Genomic DNA, 17,506 nt, shown 5'->3' on the forward strand with positions numbered 1-17,506 from the left:
AACCTTAGATACTGGTGAGCAGCAAACAGCATAAAACCCGAGTTACTCTGGTTTTATGCTGTTCGCACATAGCCATTTTCCCTTTGCCTCTGAGTGGGGAAGGGTTAATTAGGGGTAACTTTCTGCAAAGCTTAACCCATTTTATTTTATTTTACACTTTAATAAGCACAATTAACAATGGACATCTGTGAGTCATCTTGTTTAACCAGATCTGCATAGCCCGTGGCCTGGTTACTTGTCTCCATGTCTTAACCAGATCAAAATATTAATTTATTTGCGTCATTGGAGACCTAAAAACGCTAGGTTTAAAACAACATTGATTACTCCTAAAACTGCTTATGAAAGTTGAGTTTCTTCCAGTATTAATGTGCAAGCACTAAGGGATATCTGACCCTCTTTTTTCGTGAAAAACTTCTCAAGTAGTAAGTTTTTTCTTCGATTTGTGTTAAGCAATATGCCGAAATCTGCACAACAGCTTTTTTATTCAGATTTTAATAACAAAGAATACCCACACGTTGCAGTGTAAATACAGACATATATGCACACTTTTGTATATGGGCTGTGCTCTTTGAAAAGGGGGTTAAATGCAGTCCACCCAGGCTAATCAGGGACAACATTTTCCACCTAAACTGGATTTTTGCAAAGAAGAGACAGACTGCACGGGCTAATCTGGGACGACACTTTACGCACATGCATTAAATCCCCTTTCCACAGAGCATATGTACCATCTGTATGCAAATGCACATTAAAAGTATAAAACATTGACAATGGAAAGCTTGCTCACATGAGATTGCAAACAAAAATATAGCCATAAATGTGACAGAATTTAAAGAAACCATCTTTAATTGATGCCAAAGTGGTGTTATATTCTTCACATCTATATAAAGGCAGATTTGCATTTGTAATAAAACAAGGGCTGTTTGTAAAACATGCATGCCCCGCATATGGGCTGTCCGTTGTAGTGGCAGCCATTGTGTGAATACGTTTTTTGTCACTGTGACCTTGACCTTTGACCTAGTGACCTGAAAATCAATAGGGGTCATCTGCGAGTCACGATCAATGTACCTATGAAGTGTCATGATCCTAGACAAAAGCGTTCTTGAGTTATCATCCGAAAATCATTTTACTATTTCGGGTCACCGTGACCTTGACCTTTGTCCTTGTGACCTCAAAATCAATAGGGGTCATCCGCGAGTCATGATCAATCTTCCTGTGAAGTTTCATGATCCTAGGCATATGCGTTCTTGAGTTATCATCCGAAAACCATTTTACTATTTCGGGTCACCGTGACCTTGACCTTTGACCTAGTGACCTCAAAATCAATAGGGGTCATCTGCGAGTCATGATCAATCTACCCATGAAGTTTCAAGATCCTAGGCGTATGCATTTTTGAGTTATTATCCGGAAACCATTTTACTATTTCGGGTCACCGTGATCTTGACCTTTGACCTCAAAATCAATAGGGGTCATCTGCGAGTCATGATCAATCTACCCATGAAGTTTCATGATCCTAGGGGTATGCGTTCTTGAGTTATCATTCAAATGCCATTTTACTATTTCGGGTCACCGTCACCTTGACCTTTGACCTCAAAATCAATAGGAGTCATCTGCGAGTCATGATCAATGTACCTATGAAGTTTCATGATCCTAGGCCCAAGCATTCTTGAGCTATCGTCTGACAACCACCTGGTGGACGGACCGACAGACCGACCGACCGACATGAGCAAAGCAATATACCCCCTCTTCTTCGAAGGGGGGCATAAAAATGATATTACCGGTAATCAGATAATATATCATCATGTGTCAAAAATGTGATTCCACCATCAGGTGACACTGAGGAGAACTTCAGAAGACAGAAGTTTGGGGCATGCAGATTCTCCATAAATTAAAACAGGAGTGCTGAAGTGAGGGAAATTGAAATCTTTTGTGCACTTAAAATGAAACCAACAATATGACCATGACTGTTAATCAGGGTCTTTATATCACATGTAGTAAATGCCAATGTAGAAAAGGTCATAAGCAGTAGTCTTTTTTTTACATGTCTCAATGTGTCAAATGTCATCTCTGTTTATACATCTGCAAAGACTAATCAGTGAGAACACTTTGCACTAAAACTGATTTTTGGCTTATAAGAGAATTCTTTTCAAACAAAAAATATCATTAAGGCGGAGAGGGATGACCCTTATTAGCATTTTGCAGATTGCCCTGCTTTCCAGAGCAAAGCTTATATGTCTTTCTAGATATTACTTAAAAAAAATCAGAAATGCGTTTGTCAAAACACTTTGTCCCCTCCTGTGCCCTTTGAATTTTTGTGACCTCTGACCTTGAGGATGACCATGACCTTTCACCACTCAAAATGTGCAGCTCCATGAGATACACATGCATGCCAAATATGAAGTTGCAATCTTCAATATTGCAAAAGTTATTGCAAAATGTTTAAGTTGGAGCAAACAAACCAACAGACAGACCAACAGACAGGGCAAAAACAATATGTCCCCCACTATAGTGGTGGGGGACATAAAAATTATCAAGCCCTCATATTGCTCTTTTGTTATTTTATTGTCAGGTAAATCATGCATTAAGCCCTGTTTTCCTAAAGCGAGGCCAAAATATTATTGCATGTCCCTACTATTGTCTCTGTAATGTAAGCCCCGCTTTCCCAAAGACAAACTCATATATTTTAGTGTTCATCTGTGTCAGATGTCAATGATGACAAAGACCTCGTGTTTCTCATCCGAGTCGTGGATCTGCATATTGGAGTAAGTGATTGCCTTCACCTCCGTACCCTGGGGATGCTTGGAGATATCAAACTCCTCGCCGTACCTGAAAATATGGGTGTCACGCTCTCATAAAGCATTTGCAATAAGTGTCGTCTATAATCAGCAGTCTGCACAGGCTAATTAGGGATGACACTTTCCGCCTAAATTGGATTTTTGTTGAGAAGAGTTTTCCTCTGATTGAAAAATTCTATAAAAGCGGAAAGTGTCATCCCTGATAAGACTGTGCAGACTACACAGGCTAATCTGGGACCTCACTTTAATGCACATGCATCCAACTCCTTACCATACCTGAAAATATGTACATTAAGTGTTAATATAATCTAAAAGTGCAGTAAAAAAAGCCCCCCCCCCCCACAAACACAGACCTAAAACAAATCACCACATACATTGGATTTTTTCCTGCAAAATAAACTTGATTTGAAGTGATTTTGTTAACCTTTCTTTTTAATTCTAAATGGATAGCCGAAAGTAGGCTTCATACCCCCAAATATTCATTAAATTAATGGCAGTTTATTTCCAAAATTGAATCATCCATCTGTACCTTTATATCAGCCAGTTAATGAACGCAATCCCTTAATTAGTTTGTTCACTTTCATTTTTTTACCCACAATTAAAAGCTTGGACATTTTTTCAAAGCCTTTTAAAAACTCAAGCAAAATAAAGTGATCTGGTTCAAAAATTAAAACCATAAAAACAAAAAATAAACTTTCTTAACAAAGCCTTTACTGTGATCGGTAAAGATAGAGACCATTTAAAATAACTAATAAAAATAACATAAAAATTTCCATTCTCATGGCAATATAAACCAAAACCCTCCCACAGCTGAGTTTCAAATAACAACAAATGTATAAGTGCATCAAAACCATTATTTAACATACAATACCCAGACCTATTATCTAGTCTCATTTACATGAAATTAACTAACTTGAGCCTCTTAAATAGCGTCAGTTCACACACAGATAATTTTCTGTCTCAAAATTAGGCCATTCTTTGTAAGTAAGCACAAAGGTATATTTTTTAGGCTAATGGCAGGATTTAATGCAACACAAAAGAAAAAGTATACCTCAATGAATGCAGTGGCGGGTTATACAATAAACCTTATGCAAAGTTTCATGAAAGCGTATCTTAGTTCTTTACTTGGCCTGAGACAGTTTAATTGGTTAAGTCCTCATGAATATCTTTTTACTCTATCACAGCACTGTGGATATTTTTAATGAAACACACTTTTCTACACAAATAAGTATTTAAATACAAAGAATTGCCTCTGATATTGATGCTCCCATAATACCTGGACACAGACACAACTACTAACATTCATAATGTACAAAAGGCCATATAAATGGCAAAATAGGTCACAGTCTGAAGAAATACCAACACACAATTTTGGGACTTAACATTTTCCGGGTTCACACAACAATAAACAAGATATGTGTTTGTCAGAAACACAATGCCACCTATTGCGCTGCTTTTAAATAAAATTTTAATAATAATTTTGCAGGTTTAGAAATTATCCCCCTTTTAAATCTTATTACTTCTCTTGGATTGTGTGTTTTGAGTTTGACCTTGGAGGATGACCTTGACCTTTCACCACTCAAAATGTGCAGCTTCATGAGATACACATGCATGCCAAGTATCAATTTGCTATCTTCAATATTGCAAAAGTTATGACCAAGGTTAAAGTTTCGGAACACACACAATGAATGACTGACTGACTGACACAGTGACATACAGACAGACAGCCAGGCCAAAAATAATATACCCCCGATCTTTCGATCCGGGGGCATAAAAACCTGAAAATTTAGCTCTTTGACCTGAAGGCTGCAAGGGCCCTTAATGGGTCTAGGATGAAGCTTGCCAACCTTGAATTCCTAGACTTTATTAAATTACACATAAAAGACTTGAAAAAAAAGACGTAAAAGACTAGAAATTGACACACATTGACACAGAAATAAATACACAAAATACTAGTTTGCCTATCTGAACTTTTTTCACCATTTGAATTCCATAACATGATAGATACCTACCCTTTGGCTTTGATGCGAAAATTTTCTGTGTCAAATTCTGTAATTTCTATTTTCTGAAAATAAACAAACCATTAATAAATTAATAAATAAATGCACCAGTACACAACCATGCTCTGAATTAACATTTGATACAAGCATCCTTATAAACAATATAAAATGTACAACATTTAATACTACAATAAATATGATCTTCTATATTGCCAAATATATTCAAATGTTAAAAGTACTCAAGTCAAAACCACAACATGCATTGATTTGCAGCACTTAACATCCATTATCCAAAGTTAGAATGTACTCCAGTTCATTTTAAAGGGGCATACCTAATGAATGTTGATTGTTTATTGTACTGAAAATGTTCTGATTTTAAGGGATGGATTAAAGGAGCATTTTGGGGCAAAAGCAGTAATATTTTATAAATGAGCTATGCCCTGTGAAAAGGGGGGTTAATGAATCAGCAGCATGTGTGTAAAATGTCATCCCAGATTTGCCTGTGCAGTATGCACAGTCCAATTTGTGACAGCACTTTCCGTCTAAACTGGATTTTTCTATTTAGAGGCTTTCTGTAAAACAGAAAATATCATAAAAGCGGAAAGTGCAGTCCATGATTAGCCTGTGCAGACTGCACAGGCTTATCTGCGACGACACTTTAAGCACAAGCATTTAACCCCCTTTTCACAGAGCGCGTCTCAAATGGTTATTCAACCCAAGTTTTTAAACTTTATAATTCTTCTTTAGGTGCACAATTTGCTTAGTCATGATTTCATACATATTGTTTAAGGTAAGAGGGTAATGGTGCTGAACTTACATAAAGCATTTGAATTATTGTGTGCTCTGTGCTTCCCTTTTTTATTTTGATCTATCTACCTATAAATAGCTAAGTGTATACCTCTTACAGTTTGCAATATACGCCACATTCAAAATTCAAATTTAAAATAGATCTTAACAAGAGCTGTCACCATAGGATGACTTATACCCCCTATAAACGCTTGATAGAAGTTATGAGCTTTTTTCGAAACCTAAATGCAGATTTCGAAACCTAAACACGGACCCTACATTCAAGGTCAAGGTCACAGGGGTCAAAATGTTTGTGTGTATGGAAAGGCCTTGTCCATATACACATGCATACCAAATATGAAGGTTATATCTCAAGGGACATAGAAGTAATGAGCATTTTTCGAAACCTAAATGCAGATTTAGAAACCTAAACGCAGACCCTAAGTTCAACGTCAAGAAACAGGAGTCAAAATCTTTTTGCGTATGGAAAGGCCTTGTCCATATACAAATGCACACCAAATATGAAGGTTATATCTCAAGGGACATAGAAGAAATGAGCATTTTTCGAAACCTAAACGCAGATTTCAAACCTAAACGCGGACCCTAAGTTCAACGTCAAGGTCACAGGGGTCAAAATTGTTGTGCGTATGGAAAGGCCTTGTCCATATACACATGCATACCAAATATGAAGGTTATATCCCAAGGGACATAGAAGTAATGAGCATTTTTCGAAACCTTAACACAGATTTCGAAACCTAAACGTGGACCCTAAGTTCAACGTCAAGGTTACACGGGTTGAAATTTGTACGCGTATGGAAAGGCCTTGTCCATATACACATGCATACCAAATATGAAGGTTACATCTCAAGGGACATAGAAATTATGAGCATTTTTTGAAACCTAAACGCAAAGTGTGACGGACAGACGGACGGACAGTCCGAGCACTATATGCCCTCCTACTGGGGGCATAAAAAGTGAATTCATTGTGACAGACGGGCAGACAGACAAACTAAGTGACAGACAAACACAGATAAAGCCAATTCAATATCCCTGCGCACTTGATGGGGGATAATAATGTCCTTGATTATTTTTAGGGGTGCCGTTTAAAAAAATCTTACCTACCTGTGCAATAAAGTATGGTTCAGCAGAGAAAGCAAACAGCCACTCATCCATGAGGTGGAACAGAAGAGACTGCAGGTCCTCTCCTGGGGACAGAAACACACAAACATGAACATGCGTATATGAACACACATATATGAACCGTGCACAAAAATGGTATTATGTACAAAGGCTGCCAGCCTGGCTCTAGACAAGCCTGCGCATTAACAGTCTTGTGAGAAGCTATCCTATGCCATGTTAAGCCGCACAAGGTTTCCTGGTCTCATTAGGAGACTCATTAGCTTGTTATGGAGCCGTGTCATGCGAAAAAATGTCTTTTTCCATATGCTGCTAGCATAGCTAAAAACCAGCCTGTGTAGTCATTCAAGATTTTATGGTCACGTTATCGAGAGGGTATCTCCTGCTTGTCAGATGCCATGCTGGCTCCATATGGATTGACCCAGAAAGGCCCATGTTCTAACTTGGCCTTAAGATCATCTCCATAAAACTTCTGACCAAGTTTGGTGAAGATCGGATGTAAACTACTTGAATTAGAGAGCGGACACCATGCTGAATGTTAAAAAACGCACAAAGTGACCCAGTGACCTAGTTTTTGACCTGGCAAGGCCCATGTTCGAACTTGGCCTTAAGATCATCTAGATACAACTTCTGACCAAGTTTGGTGAAGATCGGATGAAATCTACTTGAATTAGAGAGCGGACAACATGCTGAATGTTTAAAACGCACTAAGTGACCCCGTGACCTAGTTTTTGACCGGCAAGGCTCATGTTCAAACTTGGCCTAGACATCATGTAGATACAATTTCTGACCGAGTTTAGTGAAGATCGGATGAAAACTACTCGAATTAGAGAGCGGACACTTAATACGGACCGACAGACAGACCGACCGACAGACAAGTTCACTCCTATATACCCCCCAAAACTTCATTTGTGGGGGTATAATAATTGGTAGTAAAACGTTTGATGAAAAAACCTTACAAAAGATTTATTATTTTCATAAGTTTGTATTCATAATTATTTAGATATAGTAAACTTTTTTATACCTGTATATCTTCTTGCAACTAGTTTTTTTTAAGTGACAGTATATTGTGTAAATTTCATTTTTAATTTTTAAAATTAGTAAATATTTTGTTATGAAAGTCTGTATTTGAGCAGCGCTCTGAGAAGACTCCAAGCTCCAAGATAAGTCTGTGCTATCCACACACGCTAATCAGGGACAACACTTTCCACTTTTATTGTATTTTTCATTGAAGAAGATCTCTTATTAGCAAAAATCGAGTTAAGGCAGAAAGTGTGGTACCAAATTAGCCTGTGGGGATTGCAACAAGGCTAATTTTGTGGTATTGCCTACCTTGTGCCTCCACCTCATGTTCATCTGTCATTTCAACAGTGGAGAAGTCAGTGGTCATATAGTTGAACATCGCCTGCACCGCCTGAAATAGTGACTTGCATGTCAACAATATGAGCCACGTCATGCGATAATGGGTCTTATGTCATATGTGGCAAGTCTCTGCTATGTTTTATCATCAGATATGATATGCTTTTTAAAGTCACTCAAGGTTTAGTGATCTCATTAGCGCTCGATTTGTCATTGTCTGCACGGGTACTACTTACATGTACCCCGGGTACAGTAAATATACTAAAACGTACCCGGTCGATATTAGACTGTACCCAAGTTTTATTCCTGCCCAAAATCCGATGTGGTAAAACGCGCTATCGATTACCGTAATTACAAATAAAACTTCAATTAAAAAATATCTGCATAAACATATTTTTTGAGTAGGAGTCTCGATAATAAAGAGGCAATTTAACAGAAAATTTACATACATATGAACATAATTAATTTTAAAAAATATAGTCGACAACGACCGATTTAGCGTTAAAATTCCCGGGTACGTCTAAGTATATTTACCGTACCCGGGGTACATGTAAGTATACTTAAGTGTACCCGCTGTACATGTAAGTAGTACCCGAGCCGACAATGACCAATCGAGCCTCATTAGCAGCCATGGTAGCTCCTGACCACACTGACTGTTCATGCTAGTCTGCAGCTATGCTGGCCCTATATGGCATAAGATGATAATACCCATTGTCGAATGACACGGCTCATATACTGTATTCATGTACAATATGTTTCTCCCATATAGCAATCAACCCCAAAATAATTGTTTGTTGGGTAATCAGGGATGGTTGAAACAATTGAGATGCACTGTTCTACAGTAGAACCTTTCACACTGCACCACATTTAGACCAAAGGATACAAATGCATTTTAAAAGGGGAATAGATATATTGAAGTTTTAAAGAAATCCCAATACCATTCTTGAGAATATCTAAGCTTCATGAAAAACCTTAACCTCGCTAGTTAACTGACGCATAGCGTGAGACGAAGAAATTGCCTTTTCTTTTCGAAATTTGAGTAAGAAAAAAGGAAATATTCAGATTGTAATGAAGTTTCTAGGATATTAATTGAATTGCAGACTGTCAAGAGTGTTGGTAGAATGTAATGGTACACACAAATAAGTATCAAACAAAAAATTGGAGCGCATAAAATTCTTTTGCATCCATACAACTCACCTGCTCAAAAGCCTCTTTCAGTGAATCTCCCCAGGCATGAATTCTGAAATTATAGTGAACCATTATACGCCTCAACAAAATAAAATTTGTCAAATTTGTGATCAGTCAACTTAGGAAATCAACAAATAATGCTTAAGAGTAATAATTATTTCACAGTAAATGTATTAGTCATTTTATACATCAGGACTCGCGCTGTCAAATGCCAATGGAGCCATTTAATTTTTTTGTATAATAACATTATATTAACCCATGTAACATGTTGTTAACGAGTAAGTTTTAAACAAATTAACAAGTTTTTTAAGTTCTGCATAGCACAAGCAATGGTTTTGTTTTTAATTGTACTTTTCTTATCTAAGAACCAAAAGAAATTGTGTTTAATAGTAATACAAAGATACAATAGGTTACAAACTAGTATACAAAGATACAATGGGTTACAAACTAGTACACAAAGATACAACGGGTTACAAACTAGTATACAAAGATACAGCTGGTTACAAACTAGTATACAAAGATACAACGGGTTACAAACTAGTATACCTACTGCACATCAGCTGTGTGATCAAGGTCTGAAAAGAGGAAACAGTGATATAAGACTCCTTACAGGAAAACTGGGCTTAATGCATAAAGTGCAGTACCATAGAAGCCAATGCAGTATGTACAGTCTGATCAGGGACATCACTTTACACCTAAACTTTCGTTTTAGAGAGATTTCCTATCAACAATTATTTTTTTAAGCAGAAAGTGTCGTCACTGATTAGCCACTGCAGACTGCACAGGCTAATCTTGAATGACTCTTTACGCACATGCATTAAACCCAGTTTTTCGAGAACGCGGCTCAATAAAACATTCACATAAGATACTGTTAAGAAGTAAAAAACAATATCTTAAATCAAAGGTTCTGTTTATTTTTTAACTAGTTGTTTGACATCAGGAATGTGCCTCCACATACTGGAAGTTAAATAAAAAAAATCAACATGAGCTTCAACAAAAGACAGGAAGACACTTGCGAAGTAAACTTACATTTGGGAAAGAGTCCAAAAACAATTGTGTATCATATTATTAGAACCTTGTTAATATAATTGGATATACATGTACTACAGATTTGGGAAAAACTAATTCAATATAAACATTTATATTAATTCAAAATATGAGAACAAAATGATATAAATTTTTATTCTAGTAATATACTTTATTAAATTCAATATAACTCTTTTTAATAATTCAAAATATGAAAAAAACCGTATAAATTGTAGTAATATACCTGTACTTTGATGTTCATTTAAATATAATTATAATCAGATTATGAGATACTTAGATTGATTTTTTGAAATTGTGATTTGTTTTTCAAATTTGGATTTTTTTTTACAATTTCGCTTTGGGAATGGATCCATTTTAAAGGACCTGAAGATACACCAGTATCATTGAAACATAATTATTATTTCACAAGAAAAGTTATATAGAGTTGCAATTGATTGTGATTTCAACCTGTCCAGTATAAGCAATTCACAATTATTAAACACGATACATTACAAGCATTGTTTTTCTTGCCTAATTGGGAAAAGACACGTACCTGCCTAATTGGGAACTAAATTTGCGAAAAACGAAGAACACTGAAATTGGGAAAATTTGCATAGTAAAATTCATATTGGGAAAATGGTGTATTTGTTTTTTTGCTCTCAAATACTTTAAAATCGATAAGTGTTGTCAAGTTGTTAATATTACATTTACTTGAATCTAAGCCATAGAGCTGCATAGGGAAATTAACTAAAGTTTGCATTTTATTTATACAATTAAAAAAAAATAATTTAACCTTCAATTGGGAATTTTTTTGAAAGCAATTGGGAAATTTGTTGGTTTTTCCCAATTAGTGAAGTGACAAATAATGCCCATCACACAAACATGATGTAAACTAATAACTTTTTCAAGATGTGTGTATATTTTGGGCGATTTTGGAGGATTTTGGTAGATTTAGGTAGTTGAATAGGCAGGCAGTTTGAGTTGATTTTTGAAATTGGATAGTATGGATAGTATGGCAACTAACAAATAAACTTAAAAAGTGTAAATCAAGTTTGATCTAAAGGACAATAACATATACTACAACCATAGCATGCATGACCACAATTTATTCAGTAGCAGAATAGTCAGAAAATAAATCAACTTGTACGTGGTGTGTAACCCATATTTATTCAAGTAATTTCTAATTAGGAAATTACATATTGTCACGAGTTAAGATGAAGCATTTAGAAATAAAAGTGACTGTCACACAAACATGATTTTTTTAAAACTTTGTGTAGATTTAGGTCAATTTGGTAAGATTTGGGTAGATTTAGGTAGTTGAATGGGCAGGCAGTTTGAGTTGATTGTTTAAACTGTTGAATACGGCAACAAACAAACAAATAAACATAAAAATGTAAAACACGTTTGATCTAAAGGACAATAACTTATACTACAGCAATAACATGTATGACCACAATTTATTGGGTAGCCCGAACAGAAATCAATAAGCGAAGTGGTGTGTAACCTATATGTGATGTTTATTGGGGAATTACACAGGTGTATAGCGTGTGGCTATGATATTAATGAGTGAAAATATCATTTTGAATTATAAGTAATCAAATTATAACAAACAATCAACTTTTCTGAAAAAAATATAATTAAATTTATATGTAACAAGGTATCATAGAAACACGCTAACCACCTGCATGTGTCAAAATTTCATATCGTGCTGAGTAAAAATGAAGAATTAACAAGAGCACCGCCTTGCGGGTGCAGACCGCTCATCTATTTTCTTTTTAAAGGTGAAGGGACTCTCATTTTCAATCCCAAAGGAGGGAGGGGTGGAGTGAAGAGGGGTGTATAGTGTGGGGGCGTGGACATTTATTACATTATCTTCCAAAAATGCGGGAAAAAAAATAAAAAATTCGGGTGGGGGGGACGGTATTTCAAACATAAAATAATAAAAATAAATATTTGTGTTTTTTAACCGTTTCAAAAAAAAAATTGGGGGGCTGGGGTGGGGGGGGGGGTATAGTGTGAGGGTGTGGCGGTCATTTGTGAGATGATCTTAAAAAAAAAAAAATTTAGGGGGGGGAGGGGGGGGGGGGGGTGAGGGGGGTTGGGGGGTATTCTTGGGTGCGATGGTTGGACGGTATTTCAAACATAAAATAATAAAAATAAATATTTGTGTTTTTTAACAGTTTCCAAAAAAAATTGGGGGGGGGGGGTGGGGTGGGGGGGGGGGGGCTATAGTATAGTGTGAGGGTATGGTGGTCATTTGTGAGATGATCTTAAAAAAAAAAATTATGGGGGGGGGGGGATTCGGGGGTGGGTGGGGTGGGGGGGGGGGTATAGTATAGTGTGAGGGTGTAGTGGTCATTTGTGAGATGATCTTAAAAAAAAAAATATTAGGGGGGGGGGGGAATTCAGGGGGGAGGGGGGTATTATTGGGTGCGATGGTTGGGCGGTATTTCAAACATAAAATAATAAAAATAAATATTTGTTTTTTAACCGTTTCAAAAAAAAACTATTTGGGGGTGGGTGGGGTGGGTGGGTGGGGGGTTTAGTATAGTGTGAGGGTGTGGTGGTCATTTGTGAGATGATCTTTAAAAAAAAAAAAAAAAAAATAGGGGGGGGGATTTGGGGGGGGGGGAGGGCACGGGGGATGGTTTGGGTGGAGTCTATTGTGGTATGTCAGGTAAGGGTAGTTTGGTCAAAGTATCAATCAAATCTAATCATAAATAAAGAAGTTATGGCATTATTAGCAAAATTTAATAATTTGACCTTGAGAGTCAAGGTCATTCAAAGGTCAAGGTAAAATTCAACTTGCCAGGTACAGTAACCTCATGATAGCATGAAAGTATTTGAAGTTTGAAAGCAATAGCCTTGATACTTTAGAAGTAAAGTGGATCGAAACACAAAATTTAACCATATATTCAAAGTTACTAAGTCAAAAAAGGGCCATAATTCCGTAAAAATGACAACCAGAGTTATGCAACTTGTCCTTTTACTGTACCCTTATGATAGTTTGCGAGTGTTCCAAGTATGAAAGCAAGACCTATGATACTTTAGGGGTAAAGAGGACCAAAACACAAAACTTAACAAAATTTTCAATGTTCTAAGTATAAAGGGCCCATAATTCCGTCCAAATGCCAGTCAGAGTTACATAACTTTGCCTGCACAGTCCCCTTATGATAGTTAATAAGTGTTGCAAGTATGAAAGAAATGGCTTTGATACTGTAGGAATTAAGTGGACCTAAACACAAAACTTAACCAAATTTTCAATTTTCTAAGTATAAAAAGGGCACATAATTCTGTCAAAATGCCAGTCAAGAGTTACATTACTTTGCCTGCACAGTCCCCTTATGATAGTTAGTAAGTGTTGCAAGTATGAAAGCAATAGCTTTGACACTTAAGGAATAAAATGGACCTAAACACAAAACTTAACCAAAATTTTCAATTTTCTAAGTATAAAAAGGGCACATAATTCTGTCAAAATGCACGCCAGAGTTATCTAACTTTGCCTGCCCAGTCCCCTCATGATAGTAAGTAAGTGTACCAAGTTTGAATGCAATAGCATTGATACTTTCTGAGAAAAGTGAACCTAAACGCAAAACTTAACCGGACGCCGACGCCAACGCTAACGCCAAGGTGATGACAATAGCTCATAATTTTTTTTCAAAAAATAGATGAGCTAAAAAAACAATAGTGCCCATCTCACAAATGTGATGTAAAATAATTATTTGTATAAATTTTGTGTAGATTTGGGTCAATGACAGGAAGATATTGTAAGATTTGGGTAGTTGAATACATGTAGGCAGACAGTTTGAGTTTATTGTGGAAAATGTTAAGTATGGCAACAAACAAGTGAACTTTAAAATGTGAAACAAACCTTCAGGACGGTAACATATACTACAACGACCACATTTATGACCAAAATAAATGGGTATCGGATATTGGGTATTCATGTCGCCCCTTTATAAAGATGGAAAAAATCGCTGAATACATTATGCAACATGCATTAGAGAAAACAATGCATGAAATAATAATTGTGCAAGTGTGACGCACAACATTTTATTGGACACAAGATATGTTTACTGTAATGTTGAACACTATTGTGCTTCGTTTTAAGCTTAATCTGTGGTGGGTTAAGCAATTCTAGTATAGATGTGATATAAATCCACCATGAATTGAATTAGATTGTTGTTCGTGTGAAAAGGATATTTTAATTAATTCATAATTGTATAATTGCAAACAGCATTAACCATAAAAATTGAATTGGTCTTTTTATTCATATTGGTTGATTACTATGGTCGTCCACCAACAGTTTGATTAAAAAATCATCAGTATAAAGGGCCCATAATTCCGTCCAAATGCCAGTCAGAGTTACATAACTTTGCCTGCACAGTCCCCTTATGATAGTTAATAAGTGTTGCAAGTATGAAAGCAATGGCTTCGATACTGTAGGAATTAATAAGTGGACCTAAACACAAAACTTAACCAAATTTTCAATTTTCTAAGTATAAAAAGGGCACATAATTCTGTCAAAATGCCAGTCAAGAGTTACATTACTTTGCCTGCACAGTCCCCTTATGATAGTTAGTAAGTGTTGCAAGTATGAAAGCAATAGCTTTGACACTTAAGGAATAAAATGGACCTAAACACAAAACTTAACCAAAATTTTCAATTTTCTAAGTATAAAAAGGGCACATAATTCTGTCAAAATGCACGCCAGAGTTATCTAACTTTGCCTGCCCAGTCCCCTCATGATAGTAAGTAAGTGTACCAAGTTTGAATGCAATAGCATTGATACTTTCTGAGAAAAGTGAACCTAAACGCAAAACTTAACCAGACGCAGACGCCAACGCTGACGCCAAGGTGATGACAATAGCTCATAATTTTTTTTCAAAAAATAGATGAGCTAAAAAAAACAATAGTGCCCATCTCACAAATGTGATGTAAAATAATTATTTGTATAAATTTTGTGTAGATTTGGGTCAATGACAGGAAGATATTGTGAGATTTGGGTAGTTGAATACATGTAGGCAGACAGTTTGAGTTTATTGTGGAAAATGTTAAGTATGGCAACAAACAAGTGAACTTTAAAATGTGAAACAAACCTTCAGGACGGTAACATATACTACAACGACCACATTTATGACCAAAATAAATGGGTATTGAATATTGGGTATTCGTGTCGCCCCTTTATAAAGATGGAAAAAATCGCTGAATACATTATGCAACATGCATTAGAGAAAACAATGCATGAAATAATAATTGTGCAAGTGTGACGCACAACATTTTATTGGACACAAGATATGTTTACTGTAATGTTGAACACTATTGTGCTTTGTTTTAAGCTAAATCTGTGGTGGGTTAAACAATTCTAGTATAGATGTGATATAAATCCACCATGAATTGAATTAGATTGTTGTTCGTGTGAAAAGGATATTTTAATTAATTCATAATTGTATAATTGCAAACAGCATTAACCATAAAAATTGAATTGGTCTTTTTATTCATATTGGTTGATTACTATGGTCGTCCACCAACAGTTTGATTAAAAAATCATCAGTTGGACGGGACTGTCACGATGACACCTTGGACATTATGCCACCCCTGCCTTATATAAAGGATTACGTTCTAGTGCTCATGAGCAGTTTGTGCATAGTGACGGTGGTGGCAAAATACATTTCAAAATTTATAAAATATTATTTATTAAGTCATTAAGTTTAATAAGACTATGTGTATAAAAATAATGTTGACTCACATTCGTATTTTCCATAAATGTTTGCACTATCACCGCCAGCACCATCATCATACGGATCATCATCATCATAACCATCACCGCCACCTCTATTTTCTTCATCATCAACGCCACCTTTATTATCATCACCCTCATATTCGCCATAATCACCATGATCATCTCTTGGACTCGCGTTTCCTTCAAGTCGCGGTTGTTTTTCTATTTTCCCATCACTGTCATGTTCACCCCCTGGACTCTCTGAATCGCGGGTTCGTTTGTCAGCCATTATTTTCACTTACAGTTTGAAGCACGCAGAAATTGTATACAACTATTTGGCTCTAAAAGTATTCAGTGTTATTACATTGTGGTGCAATGCATGTAGTTTTGTTTACAAATTGACAAGCATGCTTCCGGCGGTTAAAAAGCACTCTTAGATGTAAACAGGCCAAGCTGGTCTCAATTCAAACTGGTCAAATATGAAAATAAATATTCTAATTGCTCAGATTTCGAGAGAGCCCTACGTGTCACCGTTTGTTGAGTTCATGTTTTTAACTTGAATTTATTTATAATATGATTATAGGTGCTACCTAATTTACGGGCAGAAGCTTTTTAAGTTGTTTTGATAACCATGTATTTTTAATGAATATATGGACATGATTGTGTTCAAAATATTATAATTGTTGCAATAATTAAGTAATGCATCCAAAAAAATCAATCATAAAACGAGTTACATGTTCCTAGCTTTAATCTTATATTTTGTTTTTGTTTTCTAGCCACAAGAATTTAAAGCTGGTTCGGTGACTGTGATATAATGGATGGGGTGTCAGCTAACTGGCTTAGTCACTGGGAGGTCTCTGTATTGATCCCTTGAGTGGGGGCATTCTTTAGATAACCCTAAAGACATACTATGGCGTACCATTTATGTTGAAAGTCAAGAAGACCTACAAGGTAAAAAGTGAAATGTACGTCGAAGTACAATAATTGTACGTCGACATTCAAATATAAAATACACTTCAAAGTATATATTTGTACATCAAAGTACAATTTGTACTTTGACATACATGTTTGTACTTCGACGTACACATTTTATGAACAGCCAATCAAAACACTTGTCTCTTGAACCGCTTTTCCTTCAGATTCATTCATAATAAATGTTTAAAATCTCTTTTTTACTTGAGGACACAATAAATAAAAATATCAGAATGGCAAAAAAAAAACACATAGAAGATTCAAGTATTTAATGCATTGAAATAAATTATATACACATTTAAAGAAGATTCAATTATTACCTTTTTAAAATTAAAATTATTCAGCATATTGTGAGTATTTATTGATCATGCGGGGCGGAGTATCACGACCGTCCAGCGCATTACTGTGTAGGAAATTCCCAACGGTAACCAAACAATTACCAAACATTAACGGGATAAACAATGTATAATAACCTCCCTGTTGGTCGTATTTTGTGATAACCATAACTTGCATAAGTCAGAGGT

At 35.9% G+C, this 17,506-nt stretch overlaps 1 protein-coding gene across 2 annotated transcripts; it reads right to left on the reverse strand.

Annotated features, from left to right (window-relative positions):
* Positions 1-465: 465 nt before the first annotated feature.
* Positions 466-16,431, reverse strand: LOC127858107 (protein archease-like). Of its 2 annotated transcripts, none has more exons than XM_052395003.1 (7): positions 16,038-16,431; positions 9,813-9,837; positions 9,272-9,314; positions 8,048-8,129; positions 6,701-6,783; positions 4,805-4,857; positions 466-2,823 (listed from the first exon to the last, which is right to left on the reverse strand). In XM_052395003.1, the coding sequence occupies exons 1-7, from the start codon at positions 16,297-16,299 to the stop codon at positions 2,697-2,699; spliced, it is 675 nt and encodes a 224-aa protein (XP_052250963.1). In that variant the 5' UTR covers positions 16,300-16,431; the 3' UTR covers positions 466-2,696. The 2 variants fall into 2 exon arrangements, with proteins under 2 accessions (XP_052250963.1, XP_052250964.1); XM_052395004.1 differs by having other exon boundaries at positions 9,809-9,837; positions 16,038-16,151.
* Between the last annotated feature and the right edge of the window lie 1,075 nt (positions 16,432-17,506).

This window comes from Dreissena polymorpha, chromosome 14, assembly GCF_020536995.1.
Source record: "Dreissena polymorpha isolate Duluth1 chromosome 14, UMN_Dpol_1.0, whole genome shotgun sequence".
NCBI lineage: Eukaryota > Metazoa > Mollusca > Bivalvia > Myida > Dreissenidae > Dreissena > Dreissena polymorpha.

Bases quoted from the DNA above. Each gene is read 5' to 3' on its own strand.
- LOC127858107 (XM_052395003.1), bottom strand. From the start codon at position 16,299: ATGGCTGACAAACGAACCCGCGATTCAGAGAGTCCAGGGGGTGAACAT. The intron at 8,130-9,271 runs GTGAGTTGTATG...TCACTATTTCAG, and splicing joins TGAAAGAGGCTTTTGAGCAG to GCGGTGCAGGCGATGTTCAA. The intron at 6,784-8,047 runs GTAGGCAATACC...TTCTGTCCCCAG, and splicing joins ACATGAGGTGGAGGCACAAG to GAGAGGACCTGCAGTCTCTT.